At 40.6% G+C, this 26,037-nt stretch overlaps 4 protein-coding genes and 1 long non-coding RNA gene across 6 annotated transcripts; 1 reads left to right on the top strand and 4 right to left on the bottom strand.

Annotated features, from left to right (window-relative positions):
- Positions 1-764: 764 nt before the first annotated feature.
- LOC113744294 (uncharacterized) lies at positions 765-2,771 on the bottom strand. The gene is made up of 4 exons (XR_003461423.1): positions 2,692-2,771; positions 1,857-1,940; positions 1,098-1,181; positions 765-854 (listed from the first exon to the last, which is right to left on the bottom strand). It is a non-coding gene; the product is annotated as an uncharacterized LOC113744294 (long non-coding RNA).
- A 1,159-nt stretch (positions 2,772-3,930) lies between these two features.
- On the bottom strand, positions 3,931-14,178 carry nf2b (NF2, moesin-ezrin-radixin like (MERLIN) tumor suppressor b). Its single transcript, XM_019272892.2, has 17 exons — positions 13,850-14,178; positions 13,456-13,571; positions 12,444-12,569; positions 12,000-12,122; positions 11,755-11,838; positions 11,567-11,635; positions 11,347-11,429; positions 10,445-10,520; positions 10,218-10,355; positions 9,125-9,199; positions 8,910-9,023; positions 8,667-8,789; positions 8,221-8,438; positions 7,585-7,687; positions 7,048-7,187; positions 6,798-6,966; positions 3,931-6,706 (listed from the first exon to the last, which is right to left on the bottom strand). Exons 2-17 carry the CDS (start codon positions 13,543-13,545, stop codon positions 6,659-6,661), a joined length of 1,779 nt encoding a protein of 592 aa, XP_019128437.1. The 5' UTR covers positions 13,546-13,571; positions 13,850-14,178; the 3' UTR covers positions 3,931-6,658.
- On the top strand, positions 13,490-18,871 carry mettl27 (methyltransferase like 27). Of its 2 annotated transcripts, none has more exons than XM_010739505.3 (6): positions 13,490-13,588; positions 15,391-15,521; positions 15,793-15,921; positions 16,318-16,453; positions 18,278-18,370; positions 18,487-18,871. In XM_010739505.3, the coding sequence occupies exons 2-6, from the start codon at positions 15,402-15,404 to the stop codon at positions 18,693-18,695; spliced, it is 687 nt and encodes a 228-aa protein (XP_010737807.1). In that variant the 5' UTR covers positions 13,490-13,588; positions 15,391-15,401; the 3' UTR covers positions 18,696-18,871. The 2 variants fall into 2 exon arrangements, with proteins under 2 accessions (XP_010737807.1, XP_010737806.1); XM_010739504.3 differs by lacking the exon at positions 13,490-13,588 and adding an exon at positions 14,324-14,611.
- Positions 18,872-21,334: 2,463 nt separating this feature from the next.
- On the bottom strand, positions 21,335-23,753 carry LOC104925799 (claudin-4). The gene has a single exon (XM_010739502.3). The coding sequence runs from the start codon at positions 23,104-23,106 to the stop codon at positions 22,129-22,131; it is 978 nt and encodes a 325-aa protein (XP_010737804.2). The 5' UTR covers positions 23,107-23,753; the 3' UTR covers positions 21,335-22,128.
- Positions 23,754-24,269: 516 nt separating this feature from the next.
- Positions 24,270-25,795, bottom strand: LOC104925798 (claudin-4). Its single transcript, XM_010739501.3, has one exon. It carries the CDS (start codon positions 25,643-25,645, stop codon positions 25,013-25,015), a length of 633 nt encoding a protein of 210 aa, XP_010737803.1. The 5' UTR covers positions 25,646-25,795; the 3' UTR covers positions 24,270-25,012.
- Between the last annotated feature and the right edge of the window lie 242 nt (positions 25,796-26,037).

Raw genomic sequence — 26,037 nt, 5'->3', positions numbered from 1 at the left:
TCCTAGAAAATACGATGTACTGTAATCTGAAATGATGTAGAAGTTTTGATTTATTTGAACATTGTTTTCATGTGACAGACACACAGATTTGAGTAGTTACAGTTTGTGAAGATCAGAGCAGTTCATAGAATTATCTCATGTGAAGTTTCTATATGAAGACCAACACTCAGTGATAACAAACACAGTCCAAAATCTTCCCTGCATCTTTGATTTTATTTAATGGAATGTTGTTTTAATGTGACAACACAAGAGTGAAAGTCATAATGACATTTCATACATGCAGTAAATGTAAAGAAATGCCTTCTGAATCAGAGTGTAGCCAATAACAACAGGGTTTGTGACAAATAAATCACACAGCAGTCAAACCAACATCCTTAAAGTGGGAAGAGGAGGGCACCACTGAAGGTGCAGTGGTTATGTTCACTGTCAAAGACAGCAGTGCCTCCTGGAAGAATCAGGCGAAGTTCATCTCCTGCTCCAGGATAACAGAGTTAGTGAAATATTCAACACCACTGTCATGCTGCCACTCCACATTAAACATAATATTTTGGTTGTTCTTGTACACATATACACCCACATTGTAGTTTAGGCTACCAAACACAGTGAACTGGAAATAGTAGACCCCTTTGACTGGTGCTGTGAAGAAACCTACAGAGTGAGAGCAGAACATGAAAAACAGTTTATCTACATGACAACACGTGATCATGTGACCTGCAGTGTATTACCTGTAGCTGGACTGTAAGCATTGCCAATGTTGGTGAAGACCTTGCTGTATTTCAGTGTTACATCTGTGTTGTATGGACCAACATGCCCTGCATCAGACAGAGCTGTGGAAAAGGCCACCTTTGTTTACTCTGTTAACACAAAAAGTAGATTCAGACATGATCATCACTGATTCTTGACCAAAACGACCTTTTTCTACCTAAACACAATGCAGACTGACTGTTAAATGTACAGTGTTTGTTTCAGTCCAATTTATAGGTGTGTCTGTGTGTGTGTGTGTGTGTGTGTGTGTGTGTGTGTGTGTGTGTGTGTGCGTGCTGTGGATGTGGATGTGGATGTGGATGTGGATGTGGGTGAGTAGTTACAATCATCACCTGTGGTTTCTCTCTCCAGCTCGTCAATCCTGGACTTGATGATGAGAAGTTCACTCTCAGTGCTGCTCAGTCTGGCCTGCAAGTCTGGAGTTAAAGCACCGACAGTGAATCACTGAGCAGGACAGTCAACATGTCAAAACATTACATGAAATATTATAACTTTCTTATATGTTGAAGTGATACTCAAAAATGTACTAGAAACTGCTGTAAATGTCCATGAAAAAATGAAACCATATTTAGCTTTCACTGTCTGACAAAATATGTCATTTAACTGTGCTGTCACAAAACTACCAAGATAAATATTAAAAAGAATTCACATAAGTCATTTCTGATCTGACAAGAGGTTTTGACCAGTGAAGAGTGCTTTCCTTTCTGCGTGTACCTGCTTGTTGTAGTTAGCTGAAGTCTTCCAGGGTTACTTTAATTGTCATGATATCTAATACAGACATGATGACCAAAGGATGAGTCCTACTGAGTTTGGTGATACTCTGACTTTTCCTCTGGCGCCACCATGAGTTTAACATTTGTACTTGCTTTAACACATCACATCACATCACCATGATCTCTGAACTGCTCATTTGTTTATGAGTAAATTCCTCATTTCAACAGTTTTTTTTAGCTACTTTTAAATAAACTGAAACTAAAGTTAAATTCAGAGATGTACATATGGAACTTCTGACAGAGGTTCTAATCAAATAATAGCATAGAAAAGAACAAACTATCAAACTTAATAGAGCATCATGTTGATCAGTGAAATACCTGCATTCTGTTTTTGGAGGTCACTTGTTTTGCTCTCCGTAGCAGTCAGTCTGCTTTTTAAAGACATCAGTGCTGTGGCTTGGGCTGAAAAACAGAAGAAGTTGTTTGTGTTTCTGAAAGTTTCAATAACACACTGTGAGCTGTCGTTTCATTAAATGTAGCTAAATGATCCTCTCCATATCGTTACCAGTTCCTTATAGAATTGACTATAAACTACTATAGAGTGTCTATAAATGCCTAAATGGTCTAGCCCCGGCCTATCTGACAGATCTCATCAATACATATGTCCCACATCGCTTGCTCAGGTCAGTCGACCAACAACTATTAGTAGTTCCCAGATCTAGACTGGTGCTCAGGGCCGACAGGGCTTTCTCAGTGGCAGCTCGAAAACTGTGGAACAGCCTCCCCCTCCGGATCAGGTTGGCAACCTCACTACCAGCCTTCAAATCTGGATTAAAAACACATTTATTCATGCTGGCATTTAAGAGTTGATCAATTTTCAATTTTGTAATTGTCTACAGTATTTATGACTATCCATTACTGTAATGGATGTAATTGCTTAATTTGTCTTTAACGTGTTTTATTGATTTATTTATTTTTTTCTTTCTTCCTTCTAATGTATTTTATTTTGTTTTGATGTTGTGCAGCACTTTGGGCAATGTCTTGTTGTATTTAAATGTGTTATATAAATAAATTGACTTATGACTTATATCATATTGATCTATTCTAGAGCTCACACTGAATGCATCAGTGCACTGTCACGCTTCAGTCAAACTCTTAAACATCATCAACACGAGAAACAGTGCGCGCGTGTGTGAGTAGTTACAATCATCACCTGTGGTTTCTCTCTCCAGCTCGTCAATCCTGGACTGGCCTGCAAGTCTGGAGTTAAAGCACCGACAGTGAATCACTGAGCAGGACAGTCAACGCAGCATTTATTAAAAAATAAATATTTTTCATCACTGTTTCTTTTTAAATAAACGACTTTTTGGAGGTCACTTGTTTTGCTCTCCGTAGCAGTCAGTCTGCTTTCTAAAGACATCAGTGCTGTGGCTTGGGCTGAAAAACAGAAGAAGTTGTTTGTGTTTCTGAAAGTTTCAATAACACACTGTGAGCTGTCGTTTCATTAAATGTAGCTAAATGATCCTCTCCATATCATGTTGATTTTTAAAGATTGATTCTGGAGCTCACACTAAATGTATCAGTGCACTGACACACTTCAGTCAAACTCTTAAACATCATCAACGTTGAACGAGAAAACCAGTGTGTACCAGAATTCTCTCTCTGCAGCAGCTCCACGTGCACCTTGGTGACGATCAGCTCAGCTTTCAGTTCATTTACTTGGCTCTCACTGTCCTTCACTCTGCTCTCCATGTTCTTCAGCTCCACCTTAAGCTCCACCACCATGTCTCTCAGTGCCCTCACCTCAGCCCAGATGTCAGTGTAGGTTTGCTCTGTGGTCTGCTCGGACGCTTCCTCAACAGCATCTCTTGGATCAGTCTTCTGAAACTCACTAAGCTCAACCACTTCACTCAGGCCTCCACCCTCCCCCTGAGCTCCTGAACCACACAGACCGAGCAGCACCAACTGCAAACCAAGAACAACCCTCATTGTCCAGTTACCTGTCTTAACAAAGGTACAGTGGTTGAGTTGGTCTGTCTTATATCGTCTCCAAACTTCAGCTGGCTGAGCCAATGAGAAAAACAACAGTTTGATTCAAGGTCTTTAGATAATTCAGTTTTATTTCTGTGCTGCTGAGAAAATACAAGCTGCTGCAGGCTGCTGAAACATGTTTGCTATGATACACTCACTTTTTTTTCTTGCAAACAAACATTTGCGTTTTAATATTATATTTCACACACTATGAAAAGTCTTGATGAATGAATCCTTTGTCTGTACATGCAGCGCTCGTGATTAGAACTGCCTGACAGACCAAATTCATTTGTACTTTTGAAGCTGAAGTGTTCTCGCTTAGCATACATTGACATGTTCTAACATATTCATATAATACTGTTTTCTATATTTAAAAATCACAATCCAGAAAGCAGAACTGCAGATTAACATGGCTCTCATAAGGTCATTGTAACTGTATTAAAGACAGGCACATTTTCATTTCACCTCACACAAAACCAAATGATTTTAGTGAACACAAAAATGCTCTTTATTCTATATTTGAATATGAATATTTCTGAACATACACACACACTTATCAGTTTGTACAAGTGTACCCAAAGGTATGTGCGTGTATTTCAGAAGGGCCATGTCACATTTAGTGCAGTCTGCAATATTTTACTCATTTGTTTAAAGGTCCAGTGTTAGGAACAGACTCAGATTCATAACTATGTTTTCATTAGTGTATAATCTGAACCACCTGAAAATAAGAATCCGTATGTTTTTACAATTAACCTTTTATATCAGCAGAGGCTGCAGGTCTTCCTCCATGGAGTCCACCATTTTTCTACAGGAGCCCTGAATGGATAAACTAAAGCCTGGCTCTAGTTAGGGTCTTCTGTGGGGGTTTTTTGTGGGCAACCATAGTTTATCTCTCATCACCAGAAAGCAGACCAGGAGGTTGCAATCACCAACTACAAGCCTAGATGCTACTAAATCCTACACATTGGTCCTTTAATGCAAACATGCAACAGTGCTGAGTATTCCCTCAGATGTGACCCCTGGAGAACAGGACGCTGTGATCATTGACTACATTTGATCTGCACTAAACAGTATAAATAGTGACATCATGCAGCTTATGTCACAAATGAAGCACATTCATTTGTGACACCAAATACAACTTTTCAGTTCTTAATGGCATCTGGTCTTCTGCACATGTGAGTGATCACCCGTAGACTGCACTACAGGGACATAATAACTGTAAATAGACACTGCAAAGATGATAACCACAGTCACTGTCTGTAAATATTTAGATTTGATTGATTCAACTGCAGATTATGCAATTTTAATAAGAATGTATTATCACACATTTAGAGGCCCATGCAGCCTTGATGGTAGTGTTCGCTCTGTAGTTCACATGATTGCATTTTAAGAAGCCAGAATAATTATATCATTATTTACAAGACAGTCCTTATGTCTGCACCGACATCAGGCAAAACAAACACTGCTGTAATGACACAGAGAAACCTGTCACTTGAGAGTGAAGCTAATCCCATAAGACACAACACTGTTTCAGATGTGGAACACTTTTCTAACACAGGACATTCATTTGGCAGAATGCCATTATAGAAAAATAAAAACAAACAATAAATTATATTACAGACCCCGGCAATAAAAGACCTCAGAAAATGTGTATGTGTGTAAGTTATTGAACGGTTTATAGCTCAAATAAATAAAGTTAGAGATGCAAACTGAAGCACTAAAGCAAAAAGAACATTTCTACTTGGTCATTTGACACAATACAAATGTTAGCCTAAGTTATTTATAACCTGATCATGAGGGCAATAACGAAGCAACTGTTTGTCATCAGTCCATAATCAAGTGGTTCTAACGGGCCGGTCTAAATAAACATCTCTGCCTGTTCGTAGCATCCAGCCTCTCCCCTTTAAGGATGTACTGAAGATAGATTTGTGAAGTTACGATTGGACAAAGAGTTCATAAAGGTAAACATCGATGAATACCATACTGTATATCTCAGGGGGTGAAAAACAATGAGATTCTACCTGCAGTGATTGTCTCTACTAACCCTGAGAAGAACACGAGCTGAAGAACAAGAAGAAAATGATGTGCTGTTCTGTAAATCAGTCTTGGTATGACATCAAACCCAAACATAACCCTAATGCTAAGACGCATGAGCACAATGATCCCAAATAAAACTGAAAAAACACAAATCATAATAGTACAAAATAAAGTTCACGGCACATTGACGGTCTAGAGTACAAAATACATTTGAAATGACAGAGCTCAAGCTTGTGGCTGTACACTACACTTCTATTAACCTAATAACTATCATGTTGACGCACTAGAAACAATAAAGGCACCTGTGTGTAACAGAAAGAGCAAGCAAATACAAATGAAAGACCAAACACTGGATTTTACATTTTCGTGGAGTGTCACATCTAGACACCGTCCCTGCACGTCTAGAGGTCAAATTTAGACTTTTCTTTAATAAATTACCTTTATGAGCAAGATCACTATGTTCTTTTTCACACCACACATCAGTCATTAGATCAAAAGTGATCTTGAATGTTTTCACTGTTCAAAGCTACATTGGACCATACCTTGTTCAATGGATTTGGAATTTGGGACTCACTGAACACTGAAAGAAAATGACCAAATGCTTCCAGACATACAAAATATTTATGCCTTTCCAGATTTGTCCCACAGCCTGAAGAAATGACCTCAATACATCTGATGCAGGAACTTTGTCTATAGCTGGTTTGTGACAAATCTGAACCCAAAATGTGTTAAGGCATAAATGTAAAACTTTCACTGAAATATGATTCTGTATGCGACCATCTTAGTGCTGAGCATCCCTTACAGCCACAAAAACACATCAGCAAATCAAAACTCGTCATACATCCATCTTCAGCACCCTTTCCCCGAATCAGTGTGATACACGTTGTTGTGTCCACATGTGAAAGGTGCTGTAGTGTAGCAGGTGGTACAATGTAGCAGGACAGCCTGTGCAGGCTGCCGAGCTAGTGGAAAGTCTTTCCAAAGCGCACAGTCATGGTGTTTGTGTCCGTCTGTCTGTTAGTTTCAGCCAGGTAAAAAATTAACCAAACGTTTAGAGAAAGCACAGTGTCACAACGACCGATGCCATCCTTCCTCATCTTGCAGGGCTACGATCACACTTCTTCGAAGTAGGCCATCTGGGACATGTATGCAGAGTTTCGCTGCAAAACAAGACGAGTATGAGCAGTTTGAGAGAGAACTAATGGTGTGATTAGAAACTCAAAGAAATGTTGTTCATGTGATCATACGCACGTTGCTGTGAGGTATGTACACAGGCTCCTGGACGTATCCCCTCGCCTCACTGCGGAGGTTGTAAAGGCCAGCCTGTTGCTGCTGCTCCTCCAACTTCAGAGACTCGATCTCAGTCTTCAGCTCCTTCAGCTGGTCCTGCAGGTGTTTGCTCTTCTCCATGTACTCCAGCCTGAATCGAACCGTGACAAGTTAGCACAAACAAGCTGACCTTAACTTTTTCTAAAGCATCCCATCAGAGATTTAAACCCACCTCTCTCTCTCGATCTCCATAGACAGCCTTTTCATATCAGAGTCCTTGAAGTCAAGGCGTGTAGACGCAGATTCGTAGGCGAAGTCAGGTGTTTCAGGAGGAACAGGGGGAGCAGGGGGGGTAGAGTATGCCGCTATGAGCTGGAAGACAAGTCAAGTGAGTTGTTACAGGTACAGTGGTAGCACATGTTGCATCACTTCCTTACTCTGAGCTGACAGCTTCTGAACTGAAAGCGATATAAAACATAACTTAATACACATCATCAGCAAGTCAACACTACTTTCTGATTCCAGGTGACTATTCTGATCCAACTAAAATCAAACATGGTTTCTCATTCCTGCTTGTATTTTCCTGATTAGTGTTTTATTTCTCTGTGTGAACTCACACAAACGGACAAAAGAAGTCCTGAAATTCACAGAATGACAGATTGGCAATTCTGACATTTATATAATCAATAATAAGACTTTAAACTAAAATAAACTGCATTCATCTCCAATAAGTTACAACAAAGAGTTGGCACAAGCAGAATCACCGTACAGGGTATGTTGTTTTGGTGATCTCCAGCAGCTTCTGTTTGGCTCTCCGCTCAGCATCCTTTGCCTCAGTCAGGTCCTGTTTCAGGTGATCTGCCTCCTTCAGCCTGAAAGCAGAGACTTGGTGAGTTCAAGGTTCATGTAAGACAGCAATAGTGTTACTAAAATACAGTAAATACTTGGGAGTATTATAGCAATACTGTGAGGACTGTGGGGTGGTATTTACTGTATATTAGAGGACAGTATCGTGTATCCTCGAATTAGAAAGAGAAGGGAACACGTTAAAAACAAGTTTACCAGTCCTCTGTTGCCCACTACATTAGCTGCTACTAGTATCACACACTTGACTCTCTGACTTAATTGTTGGTAGTCAGGGTGCATTGTGGGTAATGTAGGCCCCAAGTTTTTGACAAGAATGAAGAAGATTACATAGCATAGAAGAAAACTATAAAACTTTGTCTGGTTCTGCTGCATTTTCTTTTTTTTTCAAAAAGTTTACAGCATTGTCATCAATAGTGTTTTAATTATTCATGGTGAAGTTACTGGATGCTGCTGTGTGATTTGTGGGGAAATCAGATTCACTGAAAATAAGATAAATGTAGTGCACATAGAAAAACTTTAAGTGAAACAAACTCCAGACCTCCTCTCAGACTGCTCCACCAGTTTGACAGCCAGCTGCTCGGCCTCCCTCATCTTCTGCTCCATCAGCCTTTTCTCCTCCTTGGTCTTCATGGCAGTGACCTCCAATCTCTGCCTCTCCTGCTCAGCCTCTGCAGCCTTGTGGGCCAACAGCTTGGCCTCCTCCTCGGCAATCTGAGCCTTCTCCGCCAGCAGGTCTGCCGTCTCTTCGGATCGCAGCTGGATAAAAATGTAACATTCCAAAAACATGTTTTACTCCAGTATAAGATAAATCTTATTGTGATGGAATCTGTCATTTTATTAATACTATGTTAATGGGACCATTTCTGTCATCATTTCTGTCATGACTTTAACAACAGGAATATTAAAGCTGCCCCCAGAGGAGTTCACACACAAGGAAGACTGGAAGACTCAACAATTATGTCACGTCAAGGATGAAGCTCTCACCAGTGCCTCGTTGGCCAGTCGTGCCTCGTCTTGCAGCTGGAAAAGTCTTCGTTCCATCTCTTCTTTTGCTCGTTCTGCTTCCTCCCTCATCTGTTTTTCTCTTGCCAGGATTTGACGCTCCATCTAGGTAAAGGTCAAGAAATCCAAATAAAGCTACACGACCAACTGTGATCAAATATTTAGGACTGTAGCTTCCATATGCATGCATCCCATTTCATCTGTTACTCTCACGAGAGTGCTAACCTTCTTGCGGGCCTTCTCTTCTTTAGCTTGAGCCTTCATCTGCTGCACTTCAATGGAGTCCACCTTCCTCCTCCTCATGAAAAGATCATGGTTACCAATGCACAGCTGCAGGATCTAGAGAGACAGGCGATACAAACAGCAGAATATTAATTCATATATCTCTGCTATGACTTTGGTATGGCTGAACATTTGCATGCACACAGACGTAAACCAACCAGCTTATTGACACGCAGTTGAGATGAGTAGAACTTGAAAACATCTTTCTTCTTGTCCAGGGGTTTGATTGTAAACTGAAACATAGGAAAGTGACAAACTTCAGCTCCACTGCAGTCCTGACAGAGTGTTTCGCCTTTTTTTCACAGACAGGACAGATTAGAATGAACTTTACAGCAGCACAGCTAACGAGTTCAATTAGAATGCTGCACTGAAAGGTTGCAGGTTTATGAACAGCTGTTTGTGTTGCTATGAGAAATACTGAAACATTTCAACTCACAGGACAGTGATGAGAGTCTTACATGTACACATACACAGTGATGCCTAAAAGTGTGTGAACCTAGAGCATTTAAGTTTTCTATTCTTTTTACTTATTTAACCAATACCAGACTTTATATGAAATAACATGGCTATGTTTATAAATGTATTTGTGTGTTTAAGGAAGTGACCTGTGTAGTCAAAAGAATTAAAGAGTTAATGATCCCTGAGCTGCATTGCTTAAAGGTACAATATGTAACCTGATTGTAACAGTGATCTCTAGTGGTTAAAAATGGACAGTGCAGCCCGAATTCAAAACACCGGAGAGTCGTCTCTCCTTGCCCCCCTCCGCACACTGAAGCTCACGCAGGTTGACAGAGAGAGAGAGAAATACTACATTCTAATTGTTTTATAGTGGTTCAAGCTCAGCATGAAAAAACTAATCTGTAGATCTCAGTAAAAGACCCGATCAGTCCTCCCAACGGACTCTACGGCTCAGTTCTCCCGGGAAAGCAGCCTCCTTCTCAGGCAGTAAGAGCCGAGTAGGTTCTACTGTTCACCGATGATGATTACGTGAGGTGATTTCAATACTCAAACTCAGTGACCTTATAACTTCCCACAGTGGTGATGTAGGAAGTGTCTTTGGAAACTTTACAAGGAAAATAATTGATGAATTTATACATGGAAAAGTCACCATTACCTGCACAGTCCTCCATACCGACACTACAGTGAACTCAGTGAGAGCTCACAGTGAGTAACTTTTACAATGTGTTTGTCACTTTCCACAATGCACTCCGGGACAAGTTTCTCTCACGACACTGAGTGCGGTGCATTTACCTCCTTTTCGCTGTAAGAGATATTGCGGATGCCGCTCCACGGAAAGGACTTGTTGGGGTTGAGTTTGCTGTTGGGGCTGTAGATGTGAAGACCCTGAGCATCAACTCCGAGTAGCAGGTCAGTGTCCCTCTTATTTTGCTGTCAATTCAATGTGCAAAACAGAAACTTAAACCAACATGACAGTCATGTTTAAATTTTCCAAAATGTATCACGGCACAGTCACTCACAGTGATGGCAAAGTAGCTGACACCGTACATCTCAAGGTCCTGAGCAATCTTTAGGTATTCCATCTCAGCCTCATCCCTGTATGGGTGGGGTAAGAAAAGGGCATCAAAACCATGATATATTAATCACACTCAATCTTTTGTAAAGGTGTTTAAGGGCATTATTTCCCATGTCTTTGTGTCAAATGTGACTAATGGGGACAAGAGGTTTGGAATTTGGACCAGTACAGAGAGAGAACACAGCAGCCTGCAGTCACTGAACAGACTGTAATGTAATCTTTGTGCACTGTCAAAACAGATCCATTAAAAGTACCACGAACGACCTTGGGTTGTTATTAAAGGTGTCTGACAAAATAAAAAAAAGGGCTGTACAGAAAAATGAAACTTATTTTGTGCCTTTCGTTTCATCCAGTCTGTGAAATCTCCTCCATGGGTGTAGGTGCTTCACAGCATCCACAGGAACACCATCAGTGTTCTCCAAAATTTCCCTCCTTGTTGCAACTGGTTCTCCCTCCTCTGCCTCCTAATCCACTGTTCACTTTGTGCTCTGTAGTAATCGGTAATCAGTAATAGTTGTATAAGTAATCAGTATACTCAAGCTACACCTTCTGTACTCCAGCACGACAAACTGTTCCCAGTCAGACTTCTCTTTGAGTGAGATTTGGTTAGACAGACACACGTTCTTCAAACATTTCTCTGTAGTCACATTATAAGCATTTTAACTGGACGTATTTTGATGGTGCACAACTGCCCGTAAAGATTACACTGTACCCCGTTTTCTCACTCAGAACTGGACCAAATCATATTGTACCCATTAATCACTTTGATATGATAAAACATGGGTCCAAGTTGAAAGATACCAAAGTACATGTTGGATTTCAGAAGCCCTCCTGGGTCAGTCCTACCTGGCAATGCCTCTGTGCTCTGCATACCAAGCTGTGATCTTCTCTTCCCACATGTCAGCTGTCATTTGATATTGCATCAAAACCTGGAATACAAGCAGATGATCACAGCAAAGAACAGAACATTAGCTAACTGCTGTTAGCAATTGCAACTAGTGAACAAGCCATTAGAAGCTGCTTTCAGGGATGCTCTCTCTCAATGTGTACAAAGAACTGTACTTACTCTTTTTGGCAAAAGTTCATCTTGTGCGAGGAAGCCCGGCTTATGAAAGTTTGGGTCATAGTCCCCGTACTGTGAATGAGACAGAAGAATGTTAACATTAATACAATAATGATGAACATTAGCAGAACTTTGTATGTATGCAGCAAAAGACAGTGAGGGACCATTAACCTTGACTATAGATTTCTTACCTTGGCTTGGACAGCATATGATGCCAAAAGAACAGACGCTTCAGGGGAACAGAATATCTCCTCATCTAATATCTGTTTTTTAACCTACACAGGAGATTGAAGACAGGTATGAACACAAACGAACCATGTGAAACTTTTCAAAAACACAAAGGCAAATGCTACATACCAAAATAAAAGTGCCAAAAAAAAAGTGTTCCTGCAAAAAATATCAGGCCAATGTTATATAAGATTATCAGCTACATTACCTGTAAGAAGAAGAGGTGCTGGGTTATTTCTTGGACCAGCTCTTCTTCTACTTTTTCTGGGAAGAACTTGGCCAGGAAATGAAATGTTATAGGAGAGTCCTTGGGAACCTCCTGGTCCAAGACCTTGATGAACAAATAAACAGTACAGGAAGAAAAGTGCATAATAATGTAATAAATGTAATGTAATGTTTGCTAGACCAGACGTTAGACACTGCCTCAATAATTAGTGCTTAATTGGTCAACTCCATTTACCAACAATTGAAATAACAAGCCCATAATTAAGTTAATTTATCATTCAAATGAAACAAACATTAGCTTGTTCTGGCCTCTTGAATATGAGGATTTTATGTCAGACAGAATTTGTGCAAAACGTTGTAACCTCATGTCACGTATGACACATTGTTCAGGTTATTTCTGAATCAGCCAGTTCACTTTTTCACTCACCCGTTTCTCTGGTTTCAGCCAGGCATAGGTGTCCTTTACTGTGTACCTGAGTCCAAAGAACCAGGTCTCCCTCAAACCAACAGTGCGACACACCAGGTCAAACAGGTCTTTACCTTTCCACTTCACCTGAGAAAAACAGTGAGTGGATGAGATGCTGACAGATGTGTTGGTTTGCAGCTTCAACTCCACAGCAGCAACCCTAAATGTTAAGAGACCACTTCAATTTTTTCTTAAATCTGTGTCTCTACATGTAAGGCAGCCATTCAGTGTCAAGCACACCTCATTCTACTTAATGAGGTACCAGTGAATACCTGAACCAGATCTTATTTAATGAGTAAAAGTATAAAAACACTTCTGTGGTCATCACTATCCTCTTGCAATGGGACCAGCTGGGTGGCAGAAACAGTGCTAGTAGTACCTCAAAAGTAACTGGAACCAAAAAATAAATATTGACCATGTCAAAAAAGTTGAAAAGAAAAGTTTGAGTGAGAATAAAAAAGGTTCACTTCTGCCTTTACTGGCAGAGGGATACAGTGATCAGGTTGCTTCCATCCCTGCACCCTTTTGTTAGATTAAGCAGTTGTCATTTTTTGCAAAAAAGACAAAAAAAAAAAACTTGATGACAATATTTTTATTTGGAATTTGGGAGAAATGTCATTCGTTTATAGAATAAAACAAAATGTTAATTTTACTCAAGGACATACTGAAACTAAGAATTTTAATTTACTGTTACATCATTTTGCAGAGGTCTCTTAATTTTTTTTTTCCAGAGCTGTATATAATGAGAGTGACTGTCATCTACCTAACCGATCACAAGATTAGATGTGTCAGCACTTTCACAGAGTGATTTTTGGATGGCACCGTTTTTGTCATGAATGCACCTCATGTGAGAGGCTTCTTTGCATGAAGCATTAGCTGGTAGTTATGATATGTTATAATGCATGATATATTTAGCTCCAGAGATAGATAAAGCATCATCTCAGGCTAAAAGCTTGACTGAATAAATTCATACCTCACAGCTGAACTCCATCTCGGCGTCCATGGTGATAACTTTAACTTTGAAAGTCTTCGGCTGCTTCTTCTTCAGTCCTAGGATAGACATGTTGAAGGTGTCGCTGTCAGAGGAACCTGTGGAAGAGAACTCTGTAAGTATGCCAGGAGGAAAACTGCTTTGCAGAAGAAGTGTATACATTTTACAGCTGGTTGGATGGACAGAAGTTTACTTTTTTAAACTTGTGGAGAGAGTTAAAGCGTCGCTCTGTCAGTTAACTGTTACTTATTGTGGGAATTAGCGACCAGGTTTCATGACTTTTAAACGGTTTTACGGATAATATGACTTGTTGCTGTTACTTTGTTAAACGCAACATGCAGATGTAATGTAGGACTTGACAGATGTGGTCCATTACCTGTGAATAAAGTTCCAACCTTCTGCCGTCCAACAAGGCTCAGGAGGCTGTTTTGTTAGGGAGACCAATGCTAAGCTAACTGTTATTACTAGTTTTCCAGCTATGCCACGAAAACGGACCAGAACAAGTTATATAAAGAGCGGGACCTCTGAGACACCTCCATGATGAAATGTGTCGAGCGAAATGACTATGTAACTGTTGAAGTTGTTTGAAATATGAGCCGTAAACAACTTTGCGAACTTTTCTCGGCAGCTCCGTGCTTTAGCTCGGTTAGCTTTAGCTCCGTTAGCTCTCCCTTCAGGACTTTCCCGAAGATTTGTGTTTGGGCTCGTGCTCCCTCTACAGGCGGGAACACGAACAGCAGCTCGGGACGAGGCTACTGCGCATGTGCACGAATTTGGAAGCACGAATGCCTCCTTCAAGGGTTATCGGAAATTTCGCACCCGCAGGCGTTTGGGGGCAGTGTGATATGGTGGATACAGCGTGAGGAACCCATGCCGCAGATTTATCTGTCTAGCTACTGATAGAAAGACAAAGACAAAGGTTAAAGCAGCAGAAATGTACCGCGGGCATTCCTTCTCCTGACAGTCTTTACTGAGGGGATATCGACCTTTACTCCCTACTATGATTGCTTCCTGGTTCATTTTAACACAACACTGTGTTTGCTGCAAGTCTTCACTGTTGTTCCACTAAACCAACCTGACATCCGATTGTAAACTTGTTAAGAAGAAACAGAAGAAAGAACCAGCGAGGCTACTGCAGGTAACTCAGTAGTTGTCAGTAGTTGTAGTAGCAGCAGACTGTGTTTTCTGAGCATAGGAGAGGCCAGACAAGCCCAGGCTCCCAGACAGTGCAGTTCAACTAACAGAGATTCCTCTTGGTTCACTTGAATTCATTTGCAGAATTTTCAGTTTACAAACTACACGACCTCACAGAACAAATCACCATGAGACCAAATCCAAGTCCAAGAACCAAACTCACAATCACAATTAATGTTAAGATGAGATGAGACAGACTTTAATAACCCGATTCACCTGTCACAGCAGCTGGTTTAAGCAAGGTTGATAATTACTTATAAACAAGACATGTATAGGTCAAGAAGTCATGTTGGTGTTAAAGAGTCTGAAGGACCTGTGGTAGTGGTAATGCTGTGGTCTGAGACCTCCTGAAATCGATCAATATCTCTGTGGTCTTGCTTGCGTTGATGTGGTGGTGGTGGTAGTCTGTGATGACCCCCCTGTACCCGTGTTTCCTTCTAACGATGGCTGTATCATCAGAGAACTTCTGGAGGTGACAGCTGTCATGTTGTGTTTGAAGTCTGATGTACACAGGCTGAAGAGAAAAAGAGAGAGCACCGTACCCTGTGGGGCCCCCGAGCTGCAAATCACCACATCAGACACACAGTCATGAAGCCTCACATACTGTGGTCTGTTTGTGAGGTAGTTGATAGTCTACCCAGCCAGGTGACCGTCAACTCCAGCTGTTCTGATATGAGCAATTATTATCACCTGACCATATTATCTCTCTCTTTCTCTGGACAGGTTCGGATATAATGTCAGCTGTCACTAACTCATTTGAAAATGTGAAAGCAGTTATCTTATCATGTCATAAGGACTCCTCATCCAGAGAAAAGGTCAACTTCTACAACTCCTGGGCAGAGAACTATGACCAGGTGAGAGAACTGAAGTACAGTAAGATCCTCAGTAACATACTGGCAGTGAGTCTTTGTTTTCATTGGATTTATATATTTATTTTTGGGAAAAGACAAAGACAATAGTGTAAAGAATTTGTAGCTGTTTTAGTATTTTCTCAAATAAAAATGAAATGTTTCTATTTTCTTCACATCTAGCCAAATGTAGTTTGAGTGTTCAGATACCTGCTCAGGTTTACCTTCTTCATCTGTGCTAAAAGCCACTGTTCTTGTGTGAAACTCATTTGAATAGGATGTGGCTGTTCTGGACTACCGTGCACCAAGTCTGGCAGCAAAAAACATCTCCTCTCATTTTGTCGGCGATCGTGAAGCAGCTGTCGTGTTGGATGTGGCCTGTGGTACAGGACTGGTGGCCAAACAGGTAAACTCACAAGATGGAGATACAACCACCTGCACTGATGAGAAAGGAAAGAAAACTAAGTCAGAAGAGTCAAATCAAATATTTGACTAATGCCTTCTTTTGAGTGTGTTAGGATGGCTGTGTGGCGGCGGGAGGCAGAGGTTATGTGCAGATCAACCAGCTGTTTTATTTCACCAACATTGAGACATTTTATACAGACGCACGAGCAAAAGTGGTCCTACCAGCAGCTGCTTGTGGTGGAACCTGGCAGCCTTATATAGCTTATGTGCCACAGTATGAGGGAATCTGTCCCTCCCAAACATCACAATGAAGCTGTTAAATTACATTTCTACCATGATACTATCAAGATCAGCGTTTAATTCCCACGTTAAACTGATTTGTGTCTGTGTTGTACAGTTGAAGAGTTATGGATTTGCACACTTTGTGGGTATTGATGGAAGCGAAGCTATGTTGGAGTTGGCCAGAGAGAGTGGATTTTACCAGGACCTGAAGCAATGCCTGCTGGGAGAGGACCATCTACCTGTCCAGTGCGGTAATTTAATGGTTCATACTTCACATGGCTCATTGGTCATTTGGCACCACCAGTGTAACAGACATTACAGTACAGTGGGCCAACACTGTACAGATACAGACAGTTCACACAGGAGAAAGATTTATTCCAAACAGGAAGATTTTTTTTTATTATAGGAACCAACACTAACACAGGACACAACAACAAAGACTAAGGCTGAGCAATTGTATTGATCCTGTGATATATATCGATATTTTGTTTCCCCAGAAAGTATTGATTTTTCAGCCGTGAGTATCGATACATTAAGTCCCATTCAAATCCGCCTGGCACTCGCTGCCCATTTGCCCCCATTGGCGTTGCAGGAAGAGTGATTAGGTCAGCCAGCTGCTAGTCTCACTGTAGAGTATCTAGCAAGTTACCCGTGTAGATACTCTCTTTACACAGACGTCGAATATGAATATAACATACGTGTTGACGTGATGTAAAAACTCTGATCATGAAGTGTGTTCTGTGTTGACTGTGGAGCTGCGTTCACGCAGTACAAACTGTTTGTAACTGCGTTCACACATGCACGCGTTCACACACGCAGTAAAAACTGTTTGTAACTGCGTTCTCACATGCAGTACAAACTGTTTGTAACTGCGTTCACACGCGCATTACAAACTGTTTGTAACTGCGTTCACACGCGCAGTACAAACTGTTTGTAACTGCGTTCACACGCGCAGTAAAAACTGTTTGTAACTGCGTTCACACGCGCAGTACAAACTGTTTGTAACTGCGTTCACACACGCAGTACAAACAGTTTGTAACTGCGTTCACACTCGCAGTACAAACTGTTTGTAACTGCGTTCACACGCAGTACAAACTGTTTGTAACTGCGTTCACACACGCAGTACAAACTGTTTGTAACTGCGTTCACACACCAGTAAAACTGTTTGTAACTGTGGCATCCAGCGTCCTGCAGATCATCATGTAGTTACCGTTGATTATTAATCACATATCTTTGCCATAACTTGCTAATATGTTTCTATATTAGTGGACAGGAAGGTGAGCCTAACAAACACACCAGCGTAAAAAACACTTCATCGGACTCTGTGACAGGTGGACAACATTCATTTATTATTTGAATTCTGACGTTGATAATGACGTCATATTTTTAACCGGGTTTGTCGTTTATGTTTCCTGCATTAAACTACATGCTAAAAGCGCACGAGGAGTATCTAGGAAGTATCTCAGATGTGTTTTTAGTAGTCCATCCTCTGAACTTTGTAGTTTTACCACAGGTCACTAACATTCGCCGTCGCATAATGACGTAGTCTAAGTGTAAGTGCTCTCCGCGGTCATCTTCTCCTAACTCCTGATGAACTCTTCTTCACATCTTTCCTTGACCTTGTGACTTTTTCTATCGAGGTCAAGGAAAAGTGGTTAGGAAAGGACTTAGGAGATAATATTTTTGACTATTTGACCGTACACAGAGTGAGGAGATTCAAGAGAATGGCGGCAACATAAATCCAGCAGAAGTGCTCCCACTGCTTCGGGTTTAGGATTGAGTGGATCTGCCCAAAAAGTCTTACATATCTATTAATATCTCCGAAACGGTTTATGATAGAGAGATGTGTTTTTTTGCACACGTTTTCTTGAGATTCCACTAAAGACGGAGATTTGCAGATATTTAATTTCTTTCTTTTTTTCATTTGCAAGAAGGTTCAATAAATACTCCAATATTATCAGATTATTATTATTATTATTATTATTATTATCATTATTATTATTATTATTATTACTGGTAGTTGTGTTTCTTGAAATGAAACTCTCCTCCACCTCGTCCTTCTTTACTTGTTGCAGGTTTGTTTGATGTGGTTGTGATCGTTGGAGCGCTGAGTGTTGGTCAGGTCCCGGTTGATGTGGTCAAAGAGTTATGCAAATGCACCAAACCAGGTCAGAGTATGTTTTTTTGTTTGTTTGCAGATGTGATCTTTGGTTGCAAATCAGTATCTCCTCACTGTGAGATGAGTTTTAACAGCACTGCTGCACTTTGGCCTGTTTTACACTAGGTGGCTACGTTTGCATGACAACCAGGGGTAATCGTGACAATGTGGAATACAAAGCTGCCCTGGAGTGTGAGCTGAAGCAGATGGAGGAAGAGGGGCTGTGGACTTGTGTAGAGGTCGCTGAGGTGGAAGACTGGGAGAGAGCGGTGTCAGAGCAGGAGGACGGCTACATATCTGGTGCTGTGTACATCTATAAGAAACTACAACTATAGCACAATGCATGACCATGTAGATGTGACATCACACCAGCAAAGATGCAAAACAACATCATTCAAGAAGATACAAAACATTTGATTAAACCATTTTATTTTCCTACAGATGTACAGTGCCATGTTAATAGATGATTGCATAAACGTGAGAACCATGTAATAAATGAGGGTGTAACTCATTTCTGTGCGTTTTTTTTAGTGGATTAATATCTAATCCACCTGCATTAATCAAACAAATGAATGTTAATGAGCCTGAATACACATCATGCACTTCAGTCAGTACAAAGATTCTGATTTTTGATTTCAAGCAATTAAAGCATCAAATCCTAATAACTAAAACAAGAATAGTATTTGTGTACATAATGATATAGTATATATAAGTATACAGAATTATATATACACTGTATGTGTAGTATATATAATACACATCTTATATACGTTATAGTGTATAATATACTATAGTCTGTATATAGAAATGGAAGAAATACAGTACAACTAATATGAATACAATAAGTACAAGTAGTATGGTATTGCTATGTATAGTGATGTAAGTATTAAATAATATGATATATAATGTTAAATATGTCACTACTCTTTATATTGTTACCTCTTTCTCTTTGCACCATTCTTGGTCTTCATAGCTGGTTTCCCTGTTTATAACAGCAGTGAGTAGGGTGATATACTTCTTTCCTGATATTTAGATTATCCGGGAGGAAGGAGAAGCAGGACATCCAACATGGCTGTGTCCACGTTGCATATTTTTGCCACCAAAAGTTGCCTGGTGGCCAGGGTTGAAGACTCTCGTGTTGGCCTCCTAGACATAATAGATAGCTAGCTGTTGACGTTCCATTAGCATGAACAGACGACAGTGTCTTCAGCCTAGAATGTGTTGAAGGTGAACACTAATGTGGGTAAATGCATTCCTTTTGACTATTTTGGGCGTAAAGTATTTGTGGCGTCACCTGTAAGGGTTTAAAGTCTGACCACCAGCATGAGTTGGGCAGAATAGAAACCGACTCATATGCATACCTGATTGTATGTGTGAATGTCTCTGATTCTGCTTGGCCAAGCTTACATAAATATTACAGTATAGGACATTTGTGGTTGTCCCCAAATGGTGGAATGACCTACCAACGGCTATTAGAACAGCAACATCCCTTTCTACCTTAAAAAAACTTGTAAAAACCTTTCTCTTTTGAGAATGCTTCCCTGCCTAACAAAACTAACAACTGCTGTGCTCCTTTACATCTTTGTCAGCTTATGTCCTCCTCTGTAAGTCACTTTGGATAAAAGCGTCTGCTAAATGCAATGTAATGTAATAATAATGTAATAATAATAACATCAGATCATCCTGAACACTTTCTTCTCTCCTGACCTGGTGCCATTGACTTTCAGCAATTTCTCCACACAATGAATCTGACTTCACTCTTTGTCACGTGAAAACAACGTTCAAATAAATCAAAGATGCATTGAAGATTTTGGACTGTGTATGTTATTGAGTGTTTTTGAGTATAGAAACTTCACATGACATAATTCTATGAACTCCTCTGATGTTCACAAACTGTAACTAGGGTCAAAACCGTAGCACATAATTGTGTAAAGTCTGAGTGATTTTTTATTGCTTAATATGAATCATGTAGTGTAGCATGCATAACTAGCATCTATGTTGGTCAGTGACATTTCAGCCATTTTGTCTCCTTTAAGTCCTCTCAAAGAAAAAAAAAGAGAGAGAAGCGACAGAAATAATAATAAAAAGACATACATATTCTTTTAATGTATTTTATTTTATTTTTTTGTTTTTTTTTTCATATATTCAGTCATAGACCTGTTGATTAATGGTTGGGTAGTTATGCTCATCTAACAGTACACTATTGGTCACTAGATGGCAGTGTTTTACACAAGACTATGAGATGTTTCTGATCAGTGATGAAGTGGTTTACCAGTGGGTCAGTTCAGCTAAACATTGTTTTTAATCTGTATAGGCACATCAAGAACTTTATGGAGAGAGTGGATACAATTATACACAAGAAAGACATCAAGACTATTTTCATTTGATAGAATGGTGCAGCCATAACAAATATAAAGTCTGAATATTTGAATCAATTCACAATTCATATAGTTATTAAATAAGATGATTGTATCCTTAAAACCACTTCACACGAAACAAAAGAACAAAAAAACTGAATGAGTGAATTTTTTTACTTTATTGTTGTTTGATTTATGCATTGGCTCATTACTCATCCTCATTTTTAAGCAATTTCCTCACTCGTATGTATTCATGCACTTACAGTAGTATCGATTCTTAACATAAATTATTTTTTCAAGTAACATGTATATATTTTGCATCAGATTATGACTGCTTAATTATGCAACTGCATGTTTGAAGCAACATCAATACAACACAACCACCTTACAGAAACATGATTCACTGAAACTCAATTTGAATCCTACACAAACACTTTGTGCCTCCCTCCTCCACACTCTCTGTCAAACCTGTTTGTCCTGTGGCTTTTAATGGCCAGGAAGAGGACTGAGAGTCCAGGGGATGCTGTAAACTTTAAAGGAAAGGCTCTTTTGATCTCAGGCCTGACTAGTTAGTGTGTTTATTATATGTAGACAGTTAAAAAAATGGCCTTGACTTGTTTGATCAGATTACAGTAATTTATTCAAAAGTTATTATACAAATATCTCCGTATTATCTGTCCATACAAATCAGACATAAAATTACATTTCACAGGTGACAAAAAACAAAGTCAAAAGAAACCCCTGTTAACAAAAAGTGTCACCTTTTATTTGCCACACGTGGATTTTTCATGGCTGCAGAGCTCATCAAAATGAGCATATAACTTGTAATGCTACAAATTTAAAGTAATGGTGTAAAACATGTAACTGCTTCATTGCTAATGTTGCATTCACATTGCTGTATATCCAGTAGAAACATACAAGCTCAAAAGTCTGAGGTAAAATTCTTCATTTGGACGGATTCATCTTCATTTAGTGCAATAACAGTGAGAAAAAGTTAATACCAGTCACTGTTAACATATCAAACCTACCATGTCCAAATTTATGTCCAGTATTAATGAATGTTGTTTATCTGAAGATGTTTTTAGTGAAAAAAGAAGATAAAAGGTGTATACTTCAACTGCACGTGGATTTAGTTTGTTTCTGTATGTGGTGTTATGTTCCAGTTGTAGTGCAAATATTATATTATAACTACTATTCTCCTGCACATTGATGAATGTAGTCCAGATTGTTCCTCGTCTATCCTTTGAAAACATTATGGTGTATAAAGACAGCTACACTGCCAACCTCACAAACTGCTTTTCATCAGTAAACAAACATAAAGTAACCTACTACTTCTAAATAACTTGTTGCATTTGTATGTGTGTGTGTGTGTGTGTGTGTGTGTGTGTGTGTGTGTGTGTGCGCACCCGTTTTACAGATATGTTCTTGCTGGATTTGAGGATGGATCCTCATTTTCACTCTCGACTGGTAAAGTCTCTTCCCTTTCTGTTCGTTTCAGTTCAGACTTTGTAGACGGTGCCTCACTGTGTTCAGATTTTGTCGACTCTGGTCTTTTCATCTGAGACTTTGTCGACGGTGCCCATGATCTTTCTGACTCCTGCCTCCAGCTCTGCTCAGACTCAACCTCATAAGGTGGCCTTGTGTACAGCTGAGACTTTGTTGATGCCCCCTCATAGCTTTGAGATCTGGAAAACACCGCTCGGGCAGGCTGAGAATTTGCTGGTGGCATTCTGCTGCGCTGAGAACCTGCCTGGCTGGACCCATTAGAGGAACGGACCACCAGGTAGCGGACAGAGGGGCTCTTGTCTGCGTTGTGGGCTTTGAGGGGGCACGCTGAGCTAATGAACAACCCACCTCCCAGAATAAGCAGGATGGATGCTCCCCAGCCGATGTAGAGACAGGCTCCAAGCTCCCTCCGCTGAGCATCAATGGAGGCACTGTAGAACGTCCTCACAACAGCGCCAGCTGCCCATGATGTAGGAACCAAACACAGCAGTCCTGTGGCAATCAACACTCCCCCTGCAGCTATAGCCACCTTGCCCTTAACCCCGCCTCCTTCTTCATCCAAAAAGCGGGTGCACTTTCCTCCAACGAAGGCCAAAATGAGGCCCACGCTACCCGTAGTAATGGCAAGGACGGTGAGAGCCCTGGCAGCCTGCAGGTCTTTGCTGAGAGCGAGGAGAGACTCATAAGGTTTACACTGGATCTGCCCTGTGCTCTGGACCACGCAGGTCATCCAGATGCCTTCCCAGATGGTCTGGGAGGTGACAATGGTACTTCCCACAAAGGCTGTGACCCGCCACATAGGCAGTACGCAGCTGATGATGACCCCTGCCCAACCCAAGAGGCACAAGGCGCTGGCCAGCATCTGCATCCCCATTGAGGCCATGATGTAGAGGTGGAGAGAAGACCTCTGAAGCTGCTCGAGGAATCTTCACTGGCCTTTGAAATGTGTTCTGATGTGTTTAGTCTTTTCTGTGAAGCTTCTTCTGCTTCACTCCTGGTCTCTTAGATCACTCTTCCCTTGTCTTGTATTTTTCTGTGAGTTTTTCTCTGTCAGTCTGTCTTGACATGTGACGTTGCTTTTTTTCTTGCCATTGTTGCAATGTTGTGAAGTATCTATCCCAGGAACACAGAGCTGACTGTTTCAGTTGTCCATCCAGTAGCGTGTCTCACTTCAGCCTCAGTTCATTTGTTTACAGCCTCTTTGCCTCTGTTTCCCCCTCCTCCTTTGTATCCTGCAAATGCTGTACTCTCCTTCCCCCTCTGTCTCTCTCTGTCTTTTCTCTCTTTATTTCTGCACCTGAGAGTGTTCCTTCTTTTGTGTCACCTGAGTGGCTGCCTGTGTGCTACTGGTCAGGTGTACATGCACCACACCTACTCTGTTGGGAGAAGAAATGGGAGGAGGTTGACAGTAAAACAGAGAGGAGGGGGGTGTGAAACTGTGACATCATCTGTTCCCTCCCTCTTTATCTTGTATGTATACTGGAAACAATGAGCTTTGGATAAAGTAGAAAGAATGATAGGTCTCTGAGCATTAAACAAATTTTTAAGATGCACACTTGTGAGGAGCTTCACTGTTGTCGACACTCTGCCTCACACCATCTTTTGCAGGAACAGTGAATGGGATTGGGAATGGGATTGAACATCCTTTGTACATCCTTTTACAGTGTATGCGTGCATGCAGAATGATGCGAAACATAATCTCCTGGGAGAGTTTCATACTAGCAGCAGGTGCTGAGCAGAAAAACCTGTTTGAAACATGCAAAACCTCTCCCCACACACACACACACACACACACACACACACACACACACACACACACACACTCGCTCTCACACACACAACTACACACATAACCTTTTAATCGAGCTCAAAATAATCTTTAATCTTGCTGTGCTTGTAAAGTTCAGAGGGATACTTGTGTCTCTTCTTTTCCCCACAGCATTATGATATGAATTAAAATATTCATTTCCACAAACCTGATCAGAAAAATGAGGGAATACTACATACACAGATCTGAAACTCAAAGCACACACACAAACACACACAGTAATTACTCAGTCTCTTTATTTAGCAAAGTTTGTTTGTCAGGAACGACGCACATTGTTACACAGCCTGTTCGTAAGGATTCTTTTAGGTACACTTGAAGAACCAGATCCACTGCTCAGCCAGTATTTTTATTTTTTTTTTATTTTTTGTGGCATTTGTCAACACTGTAACTATTCTTCTCTTTGAAAAAATAAAAACTGCCATGACAAGATGAAAAAATCACCAAACCAAATGCTCACAAATACGTGACTTAACACACCTACATCTAATACCATGCATTAATAGAAAAAAACATACAAACAAATTATACAAAGAGAAAAACATCATATAGTTTGATTGAGAAATATCAGGCTTAGACACAGAGTAGTAACTACACAGGCAGATTTTACATCAATAAAGTCATTTTTTAACAGATGCTCTGAATCTGACACATCATAGAGAACACGCTGAGTGTCTATATGGGACTAATAAAACATAAAAAAGAAAAGGTATATTAAAAATACAAAATTTTTGTATCTATCTTCACATATAGAAAATCAAAGAACTACATGTTTCCAACACATATTAGACGTTTTTAAGACTTAACACACACTTAAGGTAAATATTCATACTGAAAAAGTTCCTATCTAGACATAATTCTGAATTATGGAACCTGACTCATCTTAATGGGACAAATATAAGGTATAACCTCTTCATCTGTCTATTTCCAACATACTGTCCCACTTCTGCTTTCCACTGAAGATCTAAACATAGGCCCTGCTGCTTTCTACAGAACGTGCCTTTGCATACTTCACATCATAGTCATTCTCATCTCTGGGGGGACAGGAGCTGCAGAGGAGAGCCCCACCCAGGAACAGTAGCCCTGCAGAGCCCCAGCCGATGTACAGCGAGGCCCCCAGCTCCCTCCTCTGAGCGTTGGTCATTACAGGGTTGTAGAAATCACGAATGATGGTGTTGGCCGTCCAGCAGACAGGGACAAGCACCAAAAAGCCTGCGATGATGAAGATAACTCCTGAGGCAATGGCCACTTTGCTCTTTTCCCTTTCGTCCTCCACAAAGTTGGTGCACTTTCCCCCAACCACACCAAGAAGGATCCCAAAGACCCCAGCGATGATGGCGATGATGACAAGTGCCCTGGCGGCCTGCAGGTCTTGAGGTAAGGCCAGAAGAGAGTCATAAACTTTGCACTGCATCTGGCCTGTACTCTGGGTCACACAGTTCATCCACAAACCTTCCCAGATTACCTGAGAAGTGACAATGTTGGCACCAATGAAGGCTGTGACTTTCCAGGTGGGTAGGGCACAGATGATGATGCTCCCCAGAAAGCCGATGATAGCTAGGGCCAAACCCAGAATCTGTCTTCCGCCGGACACCATGCTGTTGCTCTGTCAATGTCTTCAAAGATCTGAGAGATCCGAGAGTTGCTGAGAGCTGGGGTAAATTACCAGTGAGAGAGACAAAAGGAGTGGTAGTAGTTTTTATTGCTCAGTCAGAGGAAAGCTTGACAGTGTCATTGTCACTTACAGGTTTCGTTGTTGTTGGAGAATTCAGAGGAGGAGTTTTCCAGTGTTGCCTCCTAGCTGAAACTGGTTTATGAAGAAATCTCACCTGACTACATTGCTCCACAAAACTAGTAGAAAGAAGAGTTTCAAAGATGCACACAGCGAGACCTGTAGGAACTGTATTTCTCAACAACACAACAAGCATAGTTGTTCTGTACCTTTAAAACACAATTTTAAAGCATTCATGAAGAATGAAGACAGTCCAA

This window comes from Larimichthys crocea, chromosome XXII, assembly GCF_000972845.2.
Source record: "Larimichthys crocea isolate SSNF chromosome XXII, L_crocea_2.0, whole genome shotgun sequence".
NCBI lineage: Eukaryota > Metazoa > Chordata > Actinopteri > Sciaenidae > Larimichthys > Larimichthys crocea.
The sequence above is the reverse complement of the archived record's forward strand: the minus strand, read 5'-3'. Positions and strand labels throughout refer to the sequence as shown.